The sequence below is a fragment of the Meles meles genome, chromosome 7 (assembly GCF_922984935.1).
Source record: "Meles meles chromosome 7, mMelMel3.1 paternal haplotype, whole genome shotgun sequence".
Taxonomy (NCBI): Eukaryota; Metazoa; Chordata; class Mammalia; order Carnivora; family Mustelidae; genus Meles; species Meles meles.
In genome coordinates, this window is record NC_060072.1 from 5,325,165 (window position 1) to 5,348,669 (window position 23,505).

The window sequence follows — 23,505 nt, forward strand, 5'->3', positions numbered from 1 at the left end:
TGCCCTTTGTCTGAGCTGTGCTGGGCCACGTGGGAGGCCGCCCACTAACACTTGTCAAGAGAACACTTGGCCAGGCATGAGCACGGCAGCCCATGCAATCCGTGTGAACTGGCACCACAGAACCCCTTATGGCCATTGATGGAAACCGCATATCATTTCAGGCTTCGCTTATGAATGTAAGCGTATACGTACACAGCTGACCCTTAAACAGCACAGGATGCTTCAACTCCGCAGGTTAAACTTAAAGTGTGGATTTTTTTTTTTTATAAATACAGTAAGGTACTATAACTTTGCTTTCTCTTCCTTGTGGTTTTCGATCCCAAGACCCTGGGATCATGACCTGAGCCAAAGGCAGACGCTTAACCGACTGAGCCACCCAGGCGCCCTGTCTTCCTTATGATTTTCTTAACATTTTCTCCTTCCTGGCTTTATTGTAAGAATACAGTACATTACACATGTAACATACACAATACGGGCTAATCGATTGTATTCTCAGTAAGGTTTCTAGTCAACACTAAGCTATGGGGAGGTCATTTGGGGCAGGAGTTAAAACTTACATGGGGATTTTTGACTGTGTGGGGGCTGGCGCTCTTAACCCTCTCACTGTTCAAGGGTTGACTGTATATCTTCTTCTCTTTATAAATCTGGGTTCAGCCGTGCAAACTGTTTGGGGAGATGCAAGGACCCCTCCAGCCCTTTCCCAGGCGGTGCTCCACCCCAGGCCCCTGTCCACTCCATGCCAGCCTCCCTCCCAGCGAGGAGAGGAGTCTGCACGTCAGCCCAGCTGGAACTCCATTTCTGTCCTCCACGTACCCCAGTGAGAGCGGACGCCCCCTTAAGTAGTAACAGCAATGCCAATACCACTGAGATCTGTTGAATGCCAATGGGCTTGAATGAAGAAGCCATTCAGCTACTCCTCGACCAATTATTAGAAGGATACTACTACTATGTCTGGAAGAATTTCCACTATGACAATGCAGGGACGTGTTTTCTGCATGGTTGTAACATTCGCTAGCTGTTCTGCCCTTGAGGTACCGGTGGCCCCTCCTTCCACCAGGCAAGGGAGCTCCCTGCAGCAGGGAGCCCTCAGGAGCCCCCATTGCTGGGCCAGATTGCATGATACTTGGCTAGGCTGCAGAGGCCCTCTGATGTCGCTCTTTAATTTTTCTCTCGAATTCGTTGGTTTTATTTTGCCTGCACTTTAAGAAAAGCCAGCCCGAGAGAAAACAACTGTAGTCTCTTTCTAAGCAAAATGATCACATAGCATGTGAATTGGACACCTGCTTCCAATTGCTGAAGTTCTGAGGAGTTTTAATATGAGACTTGATTGCTTAACATTAAAACAATACAAAAATATCCTTCCCGAAGAATTTTCTGGAGAATGTATGCAGAACGAACCTAGAAAATTTCAACCACAAAGCGCCATCTTCCCATTCAAATGACTCAGCCTTCTTATTTGTATGTATGCCTTCATTCAACAAACATTTACTGAGGGTCTGCGATGTGCTGGACGTTGCCCCAGGCCAAGGTGATACAGAGACCAATAAGGCTCCTTTTGAAGGAGATCACGGCTGTATATGGGACAGGGACAAAAATAAAATCGACCCTGAAACGTGAGGATGTCTGGAGTGCCACAGAGGTGGGAGCAGCTAAGCCTGCTTGAGGCTCACGGGAAAAGTGGGGCATCCGAGTGGGCTCTTGAGGTGAGAGTAGGAGTTTGTCAGGCGCAGGCTACCAGATGGTGGTTCAAGGCCGAGAATGGCATTTACAAAATCTGAGGTGGGAATGTCAAGCACATTTGGGAACCGGGGAGAGGATACGCGTGTGGAAGTGGCATGCACGGGGGCGAGCGAGGGGGCGAGTGGGGGGGGGAGTCCTGGAGAGGCAGGCGAGCCAGCTGAGAAGGGACCAGAGAACCAGGCCAAGGAGTTCATCCTTTTCCAGCAGACAGGAGAGGGTTTTGTGCGGTGGAGGGAGGGGGTCACATCGCACAGCGGAAAGATCCTTCAGCAGCCCCAGAATAGAGGATGGATGGAAAGGAGGAGAGCCTACAGCCCAGGGAGACCCAGTGTGGCCTCCAAGGGTCTGGTGGAGACAGCACAGAGACCCCAACTAAGGCACTGCTTTAGAAAACCAGACCCTCCCATGGCCAGACCCCATGCCCATGCTTCATGAAGACATAGCCTTTAGTACCCTGGGGCAGGGGGAGGGCACGACTACTTGACTTTCCAGATGAAGGACCCAGGTGATGGGTGGTGGGATGAAATGTGAACCCAGGGTGCCTGTTTGGAGGGGCCCCTTTCTCGGCCTAGACACCTCACCCCCTTTCAGCCAACCACCACACCAGCCTCTCTCTCTCTCCTCCCCCAGCCAAACCTCAATGCCATCCCTTTCTGGAAGCCATCCCAACCTCTTGCTGGGGCCCCTCTGCCTTCTAGGCCCTCACTTTCCACCCGCATTACCAAAACACAATACTTTTGAAAACTTTGAGGGTAGTAAATTTATTGAAGAGAGTAAGAGCATCTTGTTTCTTCTGTAACTACAAATATTTTCATTTTCAGATGTATAAATACCAGTTAGCCTGATCAGTCCAATGACCTGTTTCACTTTCATATTATCTCTTCCCTTCCAGTCTCTTCCCTTGTTTAAGACACACCTGCCTGTCCATGCATCTCCTGACAACCCACAGCAGTACACTTTGGTGCCTGTACACCGTAGACGACGAAACAACACTGTCATGTGTCCTTTTAGCAAAATTAAACACTCCAGCTTCTCGTCACAAATACTGTATGAGCAGATCCTTCCTGTTGAATGGCTAGCTGAATTTAAAATATGAAATTTCCCTTTTGTTCTTAGAAATTTATCATTCGCTTGTCAAGAGATCTGGCTTGTATGATCAATTTCACCATCCTCACCGGAATCTGGAGTGTGAACCCGTGTGCATTCCTCTTCCAGCTCGTCTGATCATTGGGAAACATCTTCTTATCTCAATTTTCTTCCTTCTGCCATTTGAGCATGAAATAAGCATTCTGAATTTCTCACTGTGTTCAAGAAAACTATGAAGATGGTGTGCTGTCTCCTTTTATACCTTCTTGAAAGATGCTGGTGTACTTTTGGCAGTGCGATCAGGAGGCTGGGGAGTGATTCATTTCAATATCATGTCATTGGCTAGGCGATTCCCTCATTTTTTGTTTTCTTCTTACTCTTCTAGTCTCTTTTCTTAGGATGGTTGCAAACAATAGTAATTGACCACTTTTTAGGATAATGAAATCGATCAGTAAAATTGAAATGAAGATCACTAAGACCCTATAATATATATGAGAGGGTCAAAGACCCATGTGATATTGCAAGATAGGATGAGTTTTATCTCATCAAGAAAATAAATACTTTTTTTGTTGTTTTTTGAAGGATCTCTAAGAAATGCTGAAAGTCATGAATGCCAGTTCTCTTCCATTTTCTGGATTATATAGAATTGTTATTTTTGCCTTAAATATTTGATATAATTCACCACAGAAGTGATCAGGTCCTGGAGCTTCCTTTTTTGGAAATACTTGCACTATGAATCTAATTAATTTAATATTTAGATCATCCACAGTCTCTCTTCCTCCTTGAATGAGTTTTTGTAGTTTGTGTTTTTTCAGATATTGATCCATTTCACCTAAGCTGTTAAATTTGTGGGAATAAAGTTGTTCATAGTATTCCTCCTTTATTATTATTTTAATATCTTTGGGGTCTCTAGTGATATCTCTTCTTTCATTTCTGATATTGGTAGTTGGTGTCTTCTCTCCTTTTTTCTTGATCTGTTTAGCTAAAGATTTATCATTTTGTCAAGATTTTCAAAGAACCACTTTGTTTCATTGATTGTACTCTATTGTTTTTCTGTTTAAATTTCATTGTTTTCTCCTCCTTATGATTCCTGCTTCGAGAATAGTTTGCTCTTCTTTTTTATTTTCTTAATTTTGGAAACCCAGATTTTTAAATTTGGGTTCTTTCTCTTCTAAGAAAAACCCTAAATGCTGTCAATTTCCTTAGAGGCACTGAGTTGGCTACATTCCACAGACCTGGATATGTTATGGTTTTAATTTTCAGTTAAAAATATTATCCAATTTCCCTAGAGACTTTCTTTTGATCCACAATTATTTAAAAGTGTGTTTTTGTCAACTTCAAAATATTTGCATGGTTTCCAATTATCTTTCTGTGATTGATACCTAGTTTTAATTCTGTCGTGGTCAGAAGACATGCTTTGCATGATTTTAATTGTTTGACATTTGTTCAGCTTCATTTTACGGCCCTAGAAATGGTCTGTGTTGGTGACTATTCCATGGATCCTTGACGAGAATGTGTATTTGGCTCTTGTTGGGTAGAGCTGGCCAGTGAGATCAGGTTGCTTGATAGTGTTCCAGTCTTCTGTGGTCTTATTTTCCGTTTGTTCTATCCGTTACTAAGAGAAAAGTGTTAAAGTCTCCAAAAACAGTATGCATTTGTCTATGCCTCCTTCCCATTCTATCCATTTATGCTTCATGCATTTTGATATCTGAGAAAAATAGTGTATTTATACTCATCGTTTCTGCTTCTCTTCCCTTATTTCCAAAGTTCTAACTTTCTCTCTGCTGTCATTTTTCTTCCTCTGAAGGACTTCCTTCAGCACGTGTTTTAGAGCATGTCTACTGGAGACAAATTGTCTTAGTTTTCCTTCACTGAGAAGATGTCTCTCGCTCCTTCAGTCCTAACAGGTATTTTGGCTGGGTATAGAATTCTGGGACCACACGGTTGTTTTCATAGCACTTTGTGAATGTTATTCCTTTGTTTTCATGGTTTGTGGTGAGAAGTCTTTGTCATTCAGGTGGTCTTGCCCCCGTGGTGACACTTGTGATTTTCCTCAAGTTGCATTCAGGACTTCTTTTGCTTTATCTTTGGTTTTGAGTAGTTTTAGTATGATGTGTTTGAGTGTGACTTTTTTATCTTTTGGGGGGACTTGCCAAACTTCTTGAATCTGTAAATTTATTTTTTTCATCAAGTTTAGAAAGCTTCCAGCTATTATTTCCTCATGTTTTAAAATTTTTCGGTACTAATCTCTCCCTCCTCCTCCTCTTATATCCAAATGACATGAATGTCAGACTTTGTGATTTTGTATCACAAGTCCCTATGTGTCCCTGGGACTATATTATTCTCCCCTTTTTTCTGTGGATCAGATTGGATTAATTCTATTCATCTGTCTTGAAGTTCACTGACTCACTCCTCTGTCATCTGCATTCTGTCATTGAGTCAATCCAGTGAAAACTTGATTTCAGTTGTGTTGTATTTTTCAGTTATAAAATTTCCGTTTGATTCTTGTCTTCCCCCAGCCCTTTTTTTTTTTTTCCAAGCTTCTATTTCTTAACTCAGAACATCCATCTTTCTACTTACTTCAAGGACATTTACTCTTACTTCTTGGTTATCATAACTACTTTAAAATATGATAATTTCAACATCTGGGCCATCTTGGAGTTGGGTTTCTGTTGTCTTTTACCTTGAAATTGTTGGGATTTTCCTGGTTCTTTTTATACCAAGTGATTTTGGATCTTATCATGGACACTTTTAATATTATATTATGATGCACTGGCCCTGTTAAAATCCTCAGTAGCATGTTGATTTGTTTTATATTTATTTATTAAGCAGAAAATCAATCCAGTAAAGTTCAGACTGCCTGACTGCCTTCTGTGGTTTCCCTGTGAGGTTAGTTTCAAGGCCATGACAAAAAGACTTCACTATGTAGCGGTCAAGTTCTCAAGGGTTCTGCTCTGCTGCTTTGGCCTAGTTTCACATCCATGCACAGCACAGGCGAACCTGGGACTTCCTGCACAGATTTGGGCAGCCCATTTTCCAGATCTCTCCTCTCTATTTCTCCTCACAATCTCCAGCCCCGAGAAAGGCCCTTGGTTTTTGGTCTTCTGACTAGAAACTAGGTTTTAGCCTATCTGTACTATTATGTACTTCCTATGACTGGGTCCAACCCCAGGGCAACACAGTGAGAGAAAAACAATAACATGGATACCTTCCACATTCTTGGAACACAGAGCATGTCCTCTGGTGAAAGAGAAGAGTTGCAGTCTTAGGGACCTACTTGGCCACTATTGCTGCCAGCCCTGTCACAAAAGTACAGTTTTGTAACTGGGAGTCCTGGGATCAGGACCGGAAGGATGAAAAGAGACAAGAGGCATTCTCCCATTGTACTCTTTGTACTTCAGGACCCTCCTTCCGAGTTCTTTGGTCAGAAGAACTGGCTTTCTTTCGGAGCTTTTTTCGTCCATGCCAGCTACATGGTTCCAGAATCAGGACTGCCCTTAAGCCTAAGCTGGGAATATGGGCAGTAAAGAACTCATGAAACTCACCGTCTATCAGTCATTCTTCAACTTTTGATTTCCCTCTCCATCAGCCTCCTCCTATTTACTTTTTAGTGTCCTCAGGGTTACTTTTTGTCTTCTCTCTAGAGTTTTGAGTTGTAATCGGTGAGGGAGAGAGGATGGGAGGGTGCTTACTCCTTTTTAACCGGGACCAGAGGCACATCTCAGGATTCCTGACCTGCCTGGAGTGCTAGTCCCTGAGATCACACAACTGCCTCTTCATCACTCATGCCTCAAAGAGCTGCTCCCTGGCCCTCCTAGCTGAAGATCCCCCTCTCACCCGTCTTCAGTGTCTGAAGTTATCTGATTCATTCATTTTCCTGTGTGTGTTATAAGTTCCCACCATTGCAGCATGAGCTCCTTGAGGATGTTGGCTCTGTCCACATTGTTGGTCAGTGTGTTTGTAGGACCTAGAGCAGCACATAGTAGGAGATCATATATATTTGTGTCTCACAGACTGGCTAATAGGAAGATTGTATCTTCCTGACTATCAGGATCTAAAGAACCAGGTAATAGGAGTGGAAACCAGTAGCTTTGGAAAAGGCCATAGAAAAACCTGATCTCTCTAGAGGAGACTGGTATGTAAAATGGGACAGGGGAGAAATGGATGGGAAAATCATAGGAGCCCCTGGTTTGAGCAGGGGTCCCTAAGAAAATTATCAAGACTAATGGCCTAGAAGAGAAATCAGACTGGTGGGGGCTGTTTGGATATGCATTTAGATAGTGAGATCAGTGTGGGTACATTGACTTTGCAGACATAGAATCTGCATCCTTTGGGGGGTAGTTTAGGTGAGACATCTGGGTGCAGGTTGGATTTAGAAGGAGCCTAATGTGAAGGCAGGGGAATACGCATCATTTGGACCTACAGCCCTTTAAAGCAATAATTGTGAATATGCAACATAATCCCACCAACTTTCTAAAACCTTTAGTGGTGAACTACTGGTTGACCTTTGGATCCCTTTCTACCCTTGAAATTCCATGATTCTGTGAAGTCCGGTAGGCAGTTGGAGAGAGATGGAACAGATGAGCAGGTGACGTTAGAGCACTAGCGGTACAGACATGCGGGTAAAAGGCATCGGGGGCAGTTGGGGACATGAGAAGGGATGACCTTTCAGAAAAGAGAATGAACTTTGCGATGGAAGGAGAGGAGTGGTCGAGGGTGGAGGGAGCCAGGGAGGGAGGGAAAATCATACTGACTGAAGGCACACATTTGCCTGGCCCCAGGGTAGGCGTCCCCCCATTCACCCCCACCATGGTGTCATTTAAAGATGAAAGATGATGAAGGCAACCAGAGGGGGGAGATCATTAACGGAGACACGTGGAACAGCAAAGACCCCTGGATTCAGCAATAAAAAAGCAATTGGTGAATTTAAAGCCTGGGGTGAGGGCTTTAATAAAGGGAGGTGTGCCCGCCTGGTTTACCCCCGGGCCCCCATGAGCCAGCATTTGCCCACGGGGGAGAACGAAACTGGACCCATCTGTGTTTGGTCCGTTCGAATGGTAGCTAAGGAAGAGGGAAGAGACCCCACCCACTCTGCTGCTGGTCCTCAGTACCCTGCCGACTGAGTAAATGCCAGAACTCGGTGTTTGCCAAACAGTGGGTTTCACTGTGTATGTAATTCACAGTTGACGTAATTAAAATAAGACCCTTTCTATGTGGCACACAGGTCAATAGCCCGGTGTAGGTTTCCGGGATGATCACGGCCACCAATGAACCTGGTTCATTGGTGCAGGGCACTGTAGATCGTCAAGGAATTGGAGGAGTGGTCCAGGACAGCTGTCAGGGAGAAGCGGCATTTCTTCGAAGGGCCTGGAAGGGGAAGCCAGGCGGAGCACTCGGTACTGCTTGCTCTGTTGATTCTAGCAGCCGTGACCTGGTTTGCCATCTGTTTGCGAAATGCGGGACAGAGTGGCGCTTCCAGGAGAGCCTTGGTTGGTGGGAGGAAGACGCAGGCTCCGCTTCTCCAGCCTGGGCGCCCCAGCAGCACGCTGGCAAAGCTGCATTTGTTGAAACAGAAATGCTCAGTGGAAAGAGGACTCCCAGTGCATAAAAACCAAAGTTGGCCCTCACCTCTGTGAAATGTAATATTTGGGGGCTCCTGGTGACTCCATCGGTTAAGCACCCAACTATTGATCTCAGCTCTGGTCTTGATCCCAGGGTCATGAGTTCAAGCCCCACGTTGGGCTCCACGCTGGACGTGGAGACTACTTAAAAAAAAAAGTAATGTTTAATGGATCTCATCCTACGAAGAGTGAAGTTAAAAGAGCACCAAACCTGTAGCTTCAGATGGAAGCAAAAATGGTAGTGAGAAGGCGTCCTTGGCATCAGAGACCTGAGAGTGATTGGCTCCCAGGTACTGGCGGTGTGTGGTTTTGGCAAATTATTTAACCTCTCTAAACCACAGTTTCCTCTTTTGCAAAGTGGGATGGTAATGCCAACGTTGCCGGGAAATCTCAAGATCCTGCAAGTCACCTGACTGGCAGTGCTCAGCCCCCACTGGTCCCTGAGCTCACGGTGGCCATCATTACCCCAGAAACCCTCACGGTGTTGCTGACCTGAGCCTCACACACAGACGGTCATGTTCAAAGCCGCCCTTCTTTGGGGATTATATAAACCTTTGACTTCCAACATTTGGAGCACACAAATGCCTGCATTTGCATGGCAGTTGACTTTAGACCTCATTTCTTAGAGTCAGTTCATTTGTGGAACCAGAAATAATACTTGTTTAAAGGGTCTACATGGAGTTTCTTTGCGGTCTGTCCCCTGCACTGTTTTTCTTGGGTCCCGTAAGGAGAAATTTCTTTGAGGGGCTGGATGCTTCGGTCTGGTGTCCCTCTTACCCACTCTCAGGCAAGATGTGCTCATTACCCGATGGGCGCATGCATAAGAGCGGGTTCCAAGTGGGGCCTCAGATGAGAACCCATTTCAGGAAACTGTCGGGGTGACGTCTTCACGGCCCATCTTGCTGGAGGAATGTCTCCGGTGCTCTTGTGTCTGCAGGGGGAATATTTCAAGGGCAGATGTGGGTGCAGAAAGCTCGGGTGCCCAGAAATGGAGTGAGAGCTATCCGTAGGAGCAAAACAATTACAGAGGAATAAGTCGGAAAAGATTTTATAGGTTTCCATACACCCCTCCCTTAGTGGAAGAATTCAGGGCATCTCAAATTGGTTCAGCCACAGCCCTCACTGCCCCTCACCATGGCCTAGCCCCGGTGGTAAGCACCGGGTGTTTATTAAAGTGTCTTCTGTGTCCATCATTCTGTAAGGAAATAAACAGAATTTTGATCGTTTTACGTACCCTGCACCCAACCTGTGTGTGGCAGCTGGGACAGAGTAATAAGCAAGTCCACCCCCATTGTTCCTGAAGTCTGCGTGCCAGTCATCCCAGTGTGTGAGTTCAGGAATAAAAGTTTTTAGCTGTTTTCTTCTGAAGATACTTACTATTCTATTGTGGGGTTTTTTCCCCCTTCAGAGAATAAATGAGCCCTGTTTGTTTTGTGAGCTGCACAAAAAGTTGAACAGCATTTATCTGAAAATAAACAAGGACTTATAAAATTTAAGAAGACTTCCCTAACATACAGCTGGGGAAATGAGACTGTATTTTAAGAATTAAGTTAGACCAGATGTGAAATCACAGACTTCAGCGGTGTCTTTGAAACGAACGGGGATGGGGAACCCCTTGGGAGATTAATGAGTCCATTAAATTTAAACACAGTTATTTATTTTTTTTTCTTTTAAGACCAAAACAGAAGGTCGCAGATTCAGAACTAGCTTGTGAACAGGCTCATCAGTATCTTGTTACCAAAGCAAAAACCAGATGGTCAGACCTATCGAAGGTAAGAAAATGATTATTTCCTTAAAAGGAAAGGAAATGTATTTCAGTGTTCCCAGATCATTGAGATGATCAAGCTGTTTAGATTGTCTTTGTACACCCAATCGGTGACTTCTGCTCTTCTTAAAATACTTTTCTAAAATAAATTCTCACATTCAAGGTCAGCTGATGTTTAGAAAAATGACTAATTATTGGAGTTATGTGGACAGAAATTCCTACTTTATCTCGGGTTTGATATGAATTAAAAATTACAAAGAAATGACACAGTCATATTATATTTACACAGTTCAAAATATGCATCTTTAAGTGGTAGTTCTTCCTGCCTTCCACAATTATAGGAAGCACGTTTTGAAGGTGAGTGCCCTGGATGGGCAGTCACGTACACTGATTTGGTGTGGAGACAAGAACGTGATCTAACGACAGCCGCACCCCCTGGACAGTAGAACCAAGCATGCAGGACTGGGTTCATCCCAAGTCTGGAGTGTGGGGGTCCTCCTTTCATAACGCTGCAAGGACACAATAGCTTCACTTGAGGGACTATCTTTAAAGCCACACAATGGAGGTATTTTCACGTTGTTGTGAAGAATGCCTCCACTTTGCTTCATTTGGTCCTTTTTGTTCTATGTGTGTCTCTCGCAAGGCCCGTGCACAACGTGATGTCCTGTCCTGTAAGTTCTGGGCGGCGCCTGGGCTGCCTTTCCCCAGTCCTCTGTGCTCAGAGTCGACTGTGCAGCGGCCCAGGGTGCACATCACACAGAACGAGTCCTCGCACGCCCACTGGCCTTCTAGAACCTTCCTCTGGGAATGCAGGGCCAGCTCTGAACTGTGAGCTGCGGCCACACAGGCATGCCAGCTGGGAGAGGGCAGAGAACCCTGTGTGACACATTCTCCACGCCTTCTCCTCGGCTTCTCTCGGCCTGCCTCTCCTGTTCTCCCCGCGACCTCTGTCCCTTCTTTCTCCCTCCCTTATCACATGCCCTCCGCCCTCCGCCGGCGCTGCTCTCTCTCTCTCTCCGCATCCTGCCCCACTCTGATTAAGCGGCATGGGTTTGTGCCAGGAGTTCGGTGGTAACGAAGGTCTGTCTGCTTCCACCTCTCCGTTCAGTGCCACTCCGGTGGCAGTCAAGGAGCACAGGCAGCTAATTAACAAAACAGGCGGCGCTCTGGGGATGCTGGGTGACCAGAGGGCCGCAGAGGTCTTGGTTTCCGTCTTCTGGCATCCATCCTTGCTGAAGTGCTTCCCCCGCCAGCTCTAGGATGGCTCTGCGGGGCCGCCTCTGCTCCCTGCCTGGCCCTGCCCTGGCCTGGGCTGGTGACCCCCCCCCACTCCCTCCCCCCACCCCCGTCTGTGTGTCCACGGCCGCGACGGCCGCGAGCAAGTCCTCTGCACTCGCCTCTCCACATCTTGATTCTTGTGTGTTGTCAAGGTCATCCTTACCCTTGATGCTCTGCGGCACCCCCAGTGCATTCAGAGGAGGCGTGGGGACCCCGGAGTGCTCTGCTGCTAAACCAGCAGCCTCGGGTCTGTGTCTTCTAGAACTGGGCCTGGCGGAAGTGTGGGGAGGGAGGAAGACTCGGCAGGTGGCAGAGGAAAAGCAATCAGAGCGGCCGCGAAGGGGTGGGGGGCTGCTGTGTTGGGAGTCAGGCGTCCTGCCCGTCCCCACACCTCGCCCAGACCCGGCAGGACCGACTGGCGCTGCGTGTCCCAATGGGAGCCTATCAGATGGCTCTGCCCACTCTTGCTTCTTTTTTGAATAAAGCTCTGAAGGCACTCGTTCTGAATTCTGAACCTGCAGAAAGTTCGGTGACGCACAGCTAGGACCAGCAGCCTTCACGACAGCTGCCTGGTGGTGAGGCCGGGGGGCCCCGGCCCTGGCCCGCCCCTGCAGCAGAAAGGAGCCGTGGGCCCCGGCGAGCCGCTCAGCCAGGCTGGGTCACGGATGCCTCTGGCCACGCGCTCGGATGCGCACAGCCATCGTCCCATTCTGGGCGGCCTCACGGGCTCCTTCCCGTGGAAGTGGTTTTGGAAAACAAGTTCACTGAGTTCTTCAGCAAACATTATTATGAATTAATGATGCACAGTTGCAGGATATTAAAGACACAGTGACCAACAAAGGACATGGTCTCTGTCCCCAAGAGACAGAGGTGTAAGCACCGAGAAGGGCGCTAAGGCATGGTGTGAATTACGATTGTAGTGGCTTGTTTTCAAGCTTGTTTTTTTTTTTTAATTTGTTTATTTTCAGCGTAACAGTGTTCATTGTTTTTGCACAACACCCAGTGCTCCATGCAGTACGTGCCCTCCCTATTACCCACCACCTGGTTCCCCAACCTCCCACCCCCCCCCGCCCCTTCAAAACCCTCAGGTTGTTTTTCAGAGTCCACAGTCTCTCATGGTTCATCTCCCCTTCCAGTTTCCCTCAACTCCCTCTCCTCTCCATCTCCCAATATCCTCCATGTCATTTGTTATGCTCCACAAATAAGTGAAACCATATGATACTTGACTCTCTCTGCTTGACTTATTTCATGCAGCATAATCTCTTCCAGTCCCATCCATGTTGCTACAAAAGTTGGGTATTCATCCTTTCTGATGGAGGCATAATACTCCATCGTGTATATGGACCACATCTTCCTTATCCATTCGTCCATTGAAGGGCATCTTGGTTCTTTCCACAGTTTGGCGACCGTGGCCATTGCGGCTATGAACATTGGGGTACAGATGGCCCTTCTTTTCACTACGTCTGTACCTCAAGCTTGTTTTTTAAGTTGTGACTCTACAGTGGACAAGAATACATACTATACGTATAACAGAACACATATTACATGCACAGTGGACTAGAATACAGTTTATATATAGCTTGTATATATTTGTGTGTACGATATACACGAACACATGTGTGTTTGTATATTGTAATACACATAATGGTAACGTACATGCACAGTTTAGGCACGTTGAGGATGACATGTATCCCAAGCTGTGTCCCGCCACGTAACCACCATCCGGATGAAGGCGGAGAACACTGTCCACGTCTGAGACGGCGCGACCCACTCTGTGTCAAGGGCCAGACAGTGACTAGCTTCGGCTCTGTGGGCCATCGACTTCGGTCCCGGCTACTCCGCTCTCCTATGACAGCACTTGGTGCTGTCAGACTTCCTTTTCTCCTCCACACTGGATGCGTGGCAGTATTTCACTGCAGCGCCGAATAGCACGTGTGGGTTACTAATGGGGTCACTAATGAGAACGAGCATCTTCTCCTCTATTCCTGAATCCGATTTCCTTTCTCTGTCAAGTGCCTGCTTGTAAGTCTTCACACTGGGTTGTCTGGTTATTTCTCATTGGTCAACAGGAACTCGTACCACAGTTCGGCTCCTCGTCTGGGATAAGGGATACGTGATGCAAATGTCTTCTCCTGGTGTGTGTTCCGTGTTTCCACCTTTCTCATACAGTATCTTTCAGCAAACACAAATTCTTCTTATATTTAGTCAGATGCGTGAACATGTCCCTGTAGGTCTCATCCAAGAAACTGTGTTCCACCCAAAGTTGTGAAGATGTCCTTGCTGCAGCTTTCCAAGGTCCTTCCAGTAGCTTTCCAGGGCAGCCGTTCACATCCTGGTCTTGAAACCCACACCACCTGTCTCCTGATTGTGGGGAGGCCCAGCTGCCCAGCCCCTGGAAAGCCCATCTTTTCCCTCCCAGACCTACGGCATCACCACCGTCCTGCATCAAGGCCCGTGGGTGTCTCTGGGTCATCACTCTCTCCCACTGGTCGTTCTGTCTGTCTCAGCACCAACACCACGTCCCTGCAGGCACCGTAACTCAGTAACGCGTTTTGATCAGCTGGCAGGCAAGTGCCTCTTCGTTGTTCTTGAAGAGTTCATGAATCCGTTTGTCAAGTTGCACAAAGGAACAAAACTTACTGGGACATTTGTTGGGAAAGAAACGATGTCTTTATGATTCCGAGCCTCCCCTTTTGTGCTCATAGTGTATCTCCATTTATTTTGGTATTTTTAATTTCATTCAGTAAAGTTTTAGACTTCCCTGTGTGGCAGTCTTGCAATCACTGGTAAGATTTGTTCTTCGGACTTTCTGGTTTTGATGCTATTGTAAGTATTTTTCTCGGAAACCTAACCCTAACCCTAACCCTGACTGCACAGCGTTTCCACGAGGAGTGTCGGATGAGCTATTATGTGCAAACAGTTTAGGTCAGTGCCAAGTTCCACACGTCACCTCTAGTCTGTGGCCCTCTTAAATGGCCCAAAAAATCCGCAGATACATTTTGCTCCCCTCAGCAACATTTAAAAAAGCCGTAACAGCTGGGGTCTCACGCACCTTATCCCCCCTTAGGGCCAGAGGGCTGAATCCGCTGTGAGGGCTACAGTCTTATTTCCCAGGCATTGCTTGACCCTTCTTTCTAGTAGTTTTGAACCCAAGTCATTGCTCAGGAGAAGAATCCCGACCACACACCTGAGACCACTCACTACCCGGAAACAAGCCCCTTCCAGTACTATGATACTGGTGTGTGTTTTGCTGTTACTTCCTTCACAGGAATGGCCAGGGTATCTGGAACTTTGATAAAAAGGTAATTAAGCAGGTAGCTGGGGAGAGAAATACCTTAGATTGTTTGAGATATTGACTACTGGTAATCCTCCAGAGTGCCATGAACATGTTTTATATGTTACTAAATGTTGTCTTGTCATGTTCTAGAATTTTATAGAAACTGATAATGAGGGCAATGGCATTCTTCGGCGGCGGGACGTAAAGAACGCGCTCTATGGTTTTGATATTCCCCTAACGCCGAGGGAATTTGAAAAGCTCTGGATGCGGTAAGTGGAAGCTGCAGGTTTGGCTCCCCTCTATCCTGCCAGCCCCGGGCTGCTGGCCGCAGCAGACGGAACCCCCACCTGGCATGCCACTTGGGGGTGCGATGCGGGGCCTCGAAAAGTTTCCACTGGGTTGTGTCTGTCCTGTGTCCTTGCTCCCTTGAGAAAGCAGCTTTGGCCAAGAGGCTGGTCTTTAGGACTGTGGAGAATCGGAGTAAAACATTCATCATGGATACCAGACTGGAGAGGTTGGCATTTGCAAGGAAGAGGGAGTTCAAGTCCAAACTTGTATCGTTTTAAAAAACTAAGTCACTCTCCAAAGACTCTATTCTAATACAAGTAGCGCAGCAGACAGAGTCGCAGTGGGTAAGGGGAGAAACCATCTCTCCCATTGCCTAAAGATGGAAATCAACGTTGCACAACTGTTTTATAGATAAGTAATTTGTTGAGAGAAAATAACCAAACTTTTGGCAACTTGGAGAAGTTTCCCGAGGGTGTCTTAAACTGGACATAATACCTAATATTGGTTACATTTTTCAAAATGAATTTTAGATTTAGCTGTTCCTGAATTAGCCCCCAGTTGCAATATTCCCCACGTAGATGTCTGAGTTTCAAGGTGCGCTAACAATGCGGTCCATTTCCAAGTTCCGGATCCGTCTTTGAATGACCTCCGTCTTCCTGATGTGTTCGCCGCCGCCTGCCTTCCCCCAGGACGGCGCACCGGTATCGTACACCCTCTCAGGGCCAGACTCACCAAGCAGCTCATGTAATTTTTTAGCTTTTCATCTGTTCAAAGTGGAAGGCTGAAACGTTGGCCGAGTTTAGAATTAGGTGGGCTGTTTTGTGTCTAATTTAGAAAAGCAACTTGAAGTTCTTACAGAATCCTTATTTTTTTAGATCAGCTCCAACACAGGGCCAATTTGGGCTCCTTATTCATGTTCCCTTTCAGTACACGAAATGAGTAGGTCCCACTGAGTAACCAAAAGATTGGGGTACACAGGCACATGGATGGACCTCTCACTCTAGGCTTAGTAACCCAGATGCTGGGGCACAGTGTCACCTGTGACAAATGCCAGAGGAGGGACCATGGTGAGGGGGATGGGAGATAAAAGCGGGAGGACGGCGGGCCCTGGAGGAGCAGGAAGCTGTCACGGTAGGAGTGAGGTTGGAATGGTTCCAGAGGTTCTTTATTCATTTTTTTGACATTATTAAATGTACAAATGTCTGTCCCATGCTGAAAACTGTGTGAGGTCAGAATTTCATCTGCATCTCTTCAGCTGCCTGTACCCCGTGGATGGTGAGGGGTGAAGAGGGAGAGCTCTGCCTCCATGGCTCCTGCCTCCGTCCTTAGTGCTGTGTGGCCTCTGCAAAGTTACTTAATGTCTCTGTGCCTCACTCTGCTCTGCTCAATTTGTCTGAGCGGTGAGTTGGTCAGGGCAGGCTGCAGGAACAAATGGGGCCGACATCTCAGGGGCTTGTCCTGATAACGATGTCTCCACCTGGTGTGGGTGTCAGTGTTGGGGGAGGGGGTCTGCCCTCAAATTGTTCAGGGGCCAGGAGTCCCACCACCCCCTGGACCTTCTGTGTCTGCCAGTAGAGAAAGGGAAAGAGCACAGAGGACCATGTGGTCAGCCTTGTAGAGACCAGGCCTGGAAATGGGGCCATCACCTTGCCCACGTTCTGTTGGCCAGAGTTCCTTCACGTGGCTGCTCCCACCTGCAAGGGATTCTGGGAGAAGCAGTGTGGATGTGTGTCCTGGAGCCAAAAACAAACGGTGACAGGGGAACCCATGATGGCATCTGTCACGTGTGGAATTACCTCCACGGAAGAAGGCAGAGGGGTATTCAAGACAGAAGAAGCTTCAGGAAGGGTCATACCAGGATCTGGGCAGGAAAGCAGAAACCACTCTACCATCTCTGGCCAAGCAGGGCTGAATACAGTGACCGATACAGATGTCAGAGGGTCGGAAGTCTGAAGGGGGAATGTGGACTTACTCAGAGCCCAGAGGCTGCTGCCCCAGTGGGCTCACAGAGTGTGAGAGGAGGGGGTCACCCAGAGATCAGGAAACTGCTCCCCAGCCCAGGATTGAAGGGCAAAAGAGAAACAGGGTCTTTCTTGGAGGTCAGGGAGATGCTTCCACCCCCGCGTGGCCTCAGAATCTGCTGGAAGCTCAGCCACGTGCCGAGCAGCAGCCATGGCCGCAGCCACAGCAGGACATGGAAATAACCAGAGCTGCCCTCTCCCTGCCTTCTGACTGGGCAGAGCTCCCTGTGAGCCGCTGGGGGGGTAACTCAGAAGATGTGCGGAAGGATGAGTGTAGGGTTGAGAGTCACCAGAAGAACGTCTCTGCTAATGGGCAACAGACGGTGTCACATTCCACGACTGCAGAATAACTGGGTGCCCAGGATGCAGGTGGCTCGGGTGGGCAGGAGAGCAGGCCACATGTCCGCTGATCCAAATCACGAAGGGCAGGACAGTGTAGGGATGCTATCCTAAAGCCAGGTGTTTAATAGGGAAAGACCCACACAGGCCTGTGTCCTAGAAAGATCGCTCTGGCCGTAGTGGGGAGGACGACCTGCAGGAGGCTGGATGGGAGGCACAGGGATGAGTTAGGGACTCTGCCACTGGTCCAAATGAGAAGTGGTGAGCTTTCCTGGCAATGCGGGGAGGACAGGGAGGGAAGTGACAGGCGCGAGAGAGATTTAGGAAGAGCAAATAAGCTTTTTGCAGTCTGGAAGGGGAGGTTATGTGAGATCAGATGCTCCTGCAGAAACTGCAAAGAGAACCGGCAGTGGCCTAGTGGGCCTCGCCGAGGGCCACACTCCAAACAGGAGCTGCACCTGGTCCCATGGCACGCCACCCCGAGCTGTGTGACGGGGGGCCAGGGGCTCACCTTCTCTGGGCTTCAGTCATCTCTCAGATAGGAGGGCGATGGGGACCAAACGGTAGAGGCAGAGTACCTGGCATATGGAAGCATAAAAGTTGGCAGCAAAGAGATCATATAGATGAGAAATTCCTTTCTCATTGTGATATGAGCGCATACTCGTTTTAGAAGTCTCGGAAAATCCAGAAAAGCACAAAGGGAAAGAAAAGACGACAACAAAGCACCTGTGACCTTCTCGGCAGACACGATAAATGGCGACCTGGTGGTGAGGCCTTCCCCCCATTCTCTGTGCGTTCCCATGACCTCAGCTAGTCGTCCGCACCCCCCTCACCCTCCTGGCCTGTGCCACTCAACCACGTGGACACGCCACGTCCGCCCCTGCCCTGCGGAGCAGGAGGCACTGAGCTGGCGAGAGGCTCTGCCGCCCAGCCAGGGGCTGTCACGCACCAGGAGCCTCCTCCAGTCGCCCTAACGGTGGGAGGGGCGTTCTCCCCCTGGGGACGCGCCGAAGTCGTGGGCAGCTGGGACCCATGTGACACACGCTGCCAGCTCAGGGAGCCTGCTTGTCAGAACAGGAAAGCCCCCCCAGAATAGAGAGGGGGAAGTGAGTAGACAAATAACACTCTGCCCTTTCGAAAACACAAAATCAAAAACTAGGGCAGAATATAGAGCGCAGACGCGAAGAAAAGGGCGAAGAAAAGGCAGCATCCGTTATCCACTCCACGTTGATTAAGCACCTGTGAAGCGCAGTGTTCTAGAGCGTCTAGAGGGTCTGGTCTGTGCTGTGGAAGGAAATTAATGACTTCAGCCCCACCTCTCAGTGGCTCAGCAAACCGACCTTCTGTTTCTCACTCACCCAGTGTCCACAGCGTTCACCAGCTCTTCTGGGCGATTCTCTTCCAAGTGATGGTTTGGGGAGCCAGCCAGCTTCCAGCCTGTGGCTTCATTGAGCCCTGCGGGGGCGTCTACAGAGCTGTAGGATCACATGGGCTTGGTTGGGCTTCGGCCCCAAAGGGACACCCTCCTGCCCGCTGCACTGTGCCCCCAGCACGGGCGCTGGACAGATCGAGGAGCGCCCGGTCGGCGTGGTGTGAAGTGAGACGGGACGTAGGCTGGCTTATCAAGGATGAAAGGAACGAAATGTTCCAGCCTGGAGGAGGCTGGTGTGAAAGGGAACCTGCTCGTGGAAGCCAAATCAGGAGCTGGGAGGACTGAGATTTCAGGAGCGGGGTGTTTGATGTGCTTCTGGAGAAACTGCTAAGAATGAGTTACAAGATGGAAGTGGATTCATTCATTCCTTCATTCATCCGCGCAATCACGAAGCAGGAGTTTCTTGAAACTTTCTACGTGGGAGGCTCCACTTCTAAGTGGAGGCTGGGGCTCCAGAAACGAGGCAGCCCCCACTCGTAGGCTGCTCGCAGCTCGGCAGGGAGGGTAAGCGCAGAACACGATGGCGCGGGTGGTGGGACCTGGGCGGGTGTTCAGGGAGGGGACATGCGCCCCCACCCCCGACAACCCTGGGAGATGCGAGGCCTGAGCTGAGTCTTGATAAACAGTCCTTAGCCAGAGGTGGAGGAAGGGCATCCCAGTGAGCAGAGGCCCAGAGCCTAGAGGACGGGGGACTCGGATGGGAGAGGAAGGACACTGCCCGTCACAGCAGAGCCTGAGACCCAGAGCCTGTCCGGCTTGGGGACCACCAGCACCAGGGCCCACTGAGGGAGGCCCTTCTTCAGGGACCTGCTCAACGGGCAGAGTTCATCAGACGGAATTCAACTATTTTGGATTTAAAACCGACTTCGCTGGAAAAGCCATGAAGGCAATGCATTAGAAACACGCCCGGAAGGCTGGTGCAGGGAGGCACGTCTCCCAATTAACAGTGTGCGATTAGTGGTCTTGATCAAATGGACTTGAGGGAAAGTTTTGGGGGTCATGGAGGCCCAATTTTTGCACGTTTCTTGATATGGTAGGTAAGTTGTATCTTGGTCTTCCAACGCGGAAAGACTGTGCAAGGTACCTGTGCCAAACGCACCAGCTCGTGGGAGAAGCCACGACTTCCAGTTCCCGGGAAGCCTGGCTGTCTGCGTGGGCTCAGCCATGGCCAGAGCCTGGGGGGCGCTGTGCTGCGGGCCACTGAGACAGGGACAGCCCGGAGCAGGGAGAGGACTTGAAAGGGTCCAATGAGCCAGGTCTTTAGGTTAGGAAAGAGGACACTGAACAGGACACGGTAGCTGGGAGGGAGTTTTGGAAGTACTGGATAACTGGCCAGGTGGGCTCCTAGCTCATCATAGAGAACTTCTTGTGATCCAAGTTGTCAGGCTCTCTGGTGGGTGGTCTTTGAAGGAGTGTGTTTCCCCTGCCGGCCTGGCTTAATTCAAGGCCAGACCACCCCTCACTGGGGAGCACCATGGAGGGATCATGGTCCTGGATGGCCCCAGAACCTGGGACGCCACCAGGACTTGCTGACTGTGCCCTGGTGGCCGTGGCCAACTCGGCCAAGGGGAGGCTGTACCCTGAAGGACAGGGATGGGAGCCATCAGACTGCCCTTGTGGGTGACACCTGAGAAGATCTATATGTCCCAAGCTGCATAAGGTGACATGTCTGCCTTGGCTGCCTGGCCAGGGTCATCAGTGGGGCTGACCCCAGACCCTGTAACATTTAGGGTCAGAGATGGTAGACAGTGGGATTACCAGGGACATAAGAATCATGCCTAAACTGGGCATAAAGGACTAAGGCTTTGAGCAAAGCAAAGCCATCGATGTGAACGTATTCAGATCGTGTGTTGAACTGAATTACTGGGTGCACGATAAATGGGCAGAGGAATCGGATTATATCATAAATTAGCGGCCATGGCCACATGCAAATAAAAGCTTTTACGGTCCTCTGTGTATGGGAACATTTTCGCTGGCGCATCTGTTGCTGAGCCATTTTAAAATCCAACCTTTATAGACAAGTTGATTTTTTAAAAGGTTGCACAAAGGATTATATAATGAAGGGTGAGGTTGCGTCAGCTGAATTGACTCTCTTGTTATCCCCATTCATAACAATATTTTAGTTGCAATTATGCAATCTGGTCTTCTGTTCCTTTGCGAGGAGAATAGAATGTTTATGATCCTTATTAATGAAGTAATCAAGAAGTGTCTTTTCATTCGGTTCAAGTGTCATGATTTAGAGTTTGTTGTCAGGAATCTCTTGTGCATGACACGTGCTTCCTTAGGAACACGCGTCCTTTGTACGCAGTGGCTCAGCAGACAAGGACTGGGGACCAAGCTTCGCGAGGCCTGTGGCCCGGCGCCGGGAGTTTGTTGTAAGGGTAACACGGCGTGCTCGCTGGTGGTTGTCCCTCAAGAAACTTGCCGTCCAGCAGGGACAGAAGGCACGTTCTAAAGACGCAGTCGAGCCTTTGGATGGTGAACGGCAGCGGCAAACCCCAGCGGACAGTCGCTGGGTGCCGGGCCCTGGTCTACGCCCCACGGCACATTTACCCAGCAGTCCCCACCGCGGGCGCAGAGGAAGTCCAGACGGAAGTGGAGACACAGCACTCTTGACTTAGGAAGAGAGAGGGGTCATTGGTCAGGGAGTGGTCTCCACAGCGGTCTTTCAGGAGCCCTCCTGGAGGAACAGGGAGCCTTGGAGAGATTTATTCAAGGGGTGTCCCAAGCAGAGTCGTGGGACCACATCACTCTGCTTGGCCCCAGGCTAGTCAGGCCCGAGGCAGTTCGGGGAGAGAGATGTGACCCTGGCATCACCTCAAGAGCTCAGAAGTGGCACCCCTTCCCTTTCCCTTCCCAGGGACACGGATGGAAAATAACCTGCCCTTTCTGCAGCTAGGGTCTAACCGCCAGCCACAGGAAGAGCTGTTTGCCAGAAGCCTCTGTGGGGCCTGGAGGGTCTCTGCCCTGCCCAGACCCCAGGAGGTGCCTTGGCAGCCAGAGACCCCACAGGCCTTCTTTTGTGGGTGTGTCACTTGGTTCTGTTTTAGAAACCAAGTGTTGCCTGGGTGGCTCAGTGGGTTGAGCCTCTGCCTTCGGCTCAGGTCATGATCTCAGGGTCCTGGGATTGAGCCCCGCATCAGGCTCTCTGCTCAGCAGGGAGCCTGCTTCCCTCCCTCTCTCTCTGCCTGCTGCTCTGCCTATTTGTGATCTCTCTCTCTCTGTCAAATAAACATATAAAATCTTTTTTTTTCTTTTTTTTCTTTCTTTTTTTTTTTTTTAAATTTTATTTTATTTATTTGACAGAGAGAGAGATCACAAGTAGGCAGAGAGGCAGGCAGAGAGAGAGGAGGAAGCAGGCTCCCTGCCGAGCAGAGAGCCCGACGCGGGGCTTGATCCCAGGACCCTGAGATCATGACCTGAGCCAAAGGCAGCGGCTTAATCCACTGAGCCACCCAGGCGCCCCCATATAAAATCTTTAAAAAAAAAAAAAAGAAAGAAAGAAAGAAACCAAACTCACTGGATACAAGGTAGAATGGCATTTGCGGGACAGGGGTTACAAGTACTAAGGTCGCACTAACGACAGACACCTGGAAAGGCCTCAGGTGCTCCCATAAATATCGTAAGAGCAGCAGTCAGGACATGGCCTGAGACGTGGGTCTAGGAAGGCCTTCAGCGGCTCACAGAGGAGGGACCAGAGCCCCAGAGTGGCCGAGGGCCTTGCCAGGGTCTCAGGGCGGGTGAGCGACTGTTTGGCCTGGAGTTCTCCACCCTGTGCTGCCTCCCAGTCGCTGGAGGAGAACCTCCTTTCCTTGTAAGCCAGAGTACCTGACAACAGTGGGTCTGGATGCCAGTAGGGCAAGTGGAAATCAGACACGTAGCAGACGTGTAGGACACAGAAGTGACAAGTGGAGGAGAAGAGCCCCCCCCCCGCCCCCGCTTTGCAGGCACTTAAGGGAACAGCCCACTTGGCCTTGGGGAAGGACGGATGGCATGCCAACTCCCGGGATGCTCTGCGGGTTTTAGCACAAGAGCATGAAGGGTTTGCCTAAACTTCCCACCCCTTGTCCTCCTCTCACCACCCCCACCCCTGCTCAGATGAAACGGTCACAGAGGTCTCTGTGTCGGAGGCGAGCAGGCATGGGATCCTGCAGGGTTTTCCACGTGTGGTCAGTTAACGAGCAGAGGGAAGCTCGGCCACACACATTAAAGCCGCCTGTACTCACGCTCAGACGAGCGTCCGAAGAACCTGCTAGAGAATTATGTCCACGACGTTGTTCAGATAGAGTCTTGGTCCTTGTAGCTTGGAAATCGTCTGGGAAAAATCATGTCTGCAAATGCCATTTTTATCGGTCAGATGAGGATCAAAATCTTTCAGTAAAAATAAGGGGGAAAATAAATAAATAAATAAATAATTTCCTTTAAGGGAAATTGGCAATTTGCCTTGAAATTTTTTATTGAAGTAATTCTATTCTATTTGAATAATGCTGGGAGATTAAAAAACCTTCCATTATGCCTTTTTTAATGAATTATAATTCAGAAGCATCTCAATAATAGAAAATGACATAAAAGGTACATAGCATAGTTCTTATCTTGTTTTCCTTACTGGGCTCGCTCGCTGGTTGTATGTAATTGGCATCTCTTCAAAGAGGAAATGG

The 23,505-nt window shown here is 48.9% G+C and overlaps 1 protein-coding gene across 1 annotated transcript in view; it reads left to right on the forward strand.

The window, feature by feature from the left end:
* The window catches only part of EFCAB6 (EF-hand calcium binding domain 6), a 226,274-nt gene that overhangs the window by 151,985 nt on the left and 50,784 nt on the right, over positions 1-23,505 (forward strand). Inside the window, exons 22-23 of the mRNA XM_046010713.1 lie at positions 10,123-10,219; positions 14,918-15,036. Of these exons, the coding sequence (XP_045866669.1) occupies positions 10,123-10,219; positions 14,918-15,036 (216 nt within the window). The remainder of the gene's footprint in view (positions 1-10,122; positions 10,220-14,917; positions 15,037-23,505) is intronic.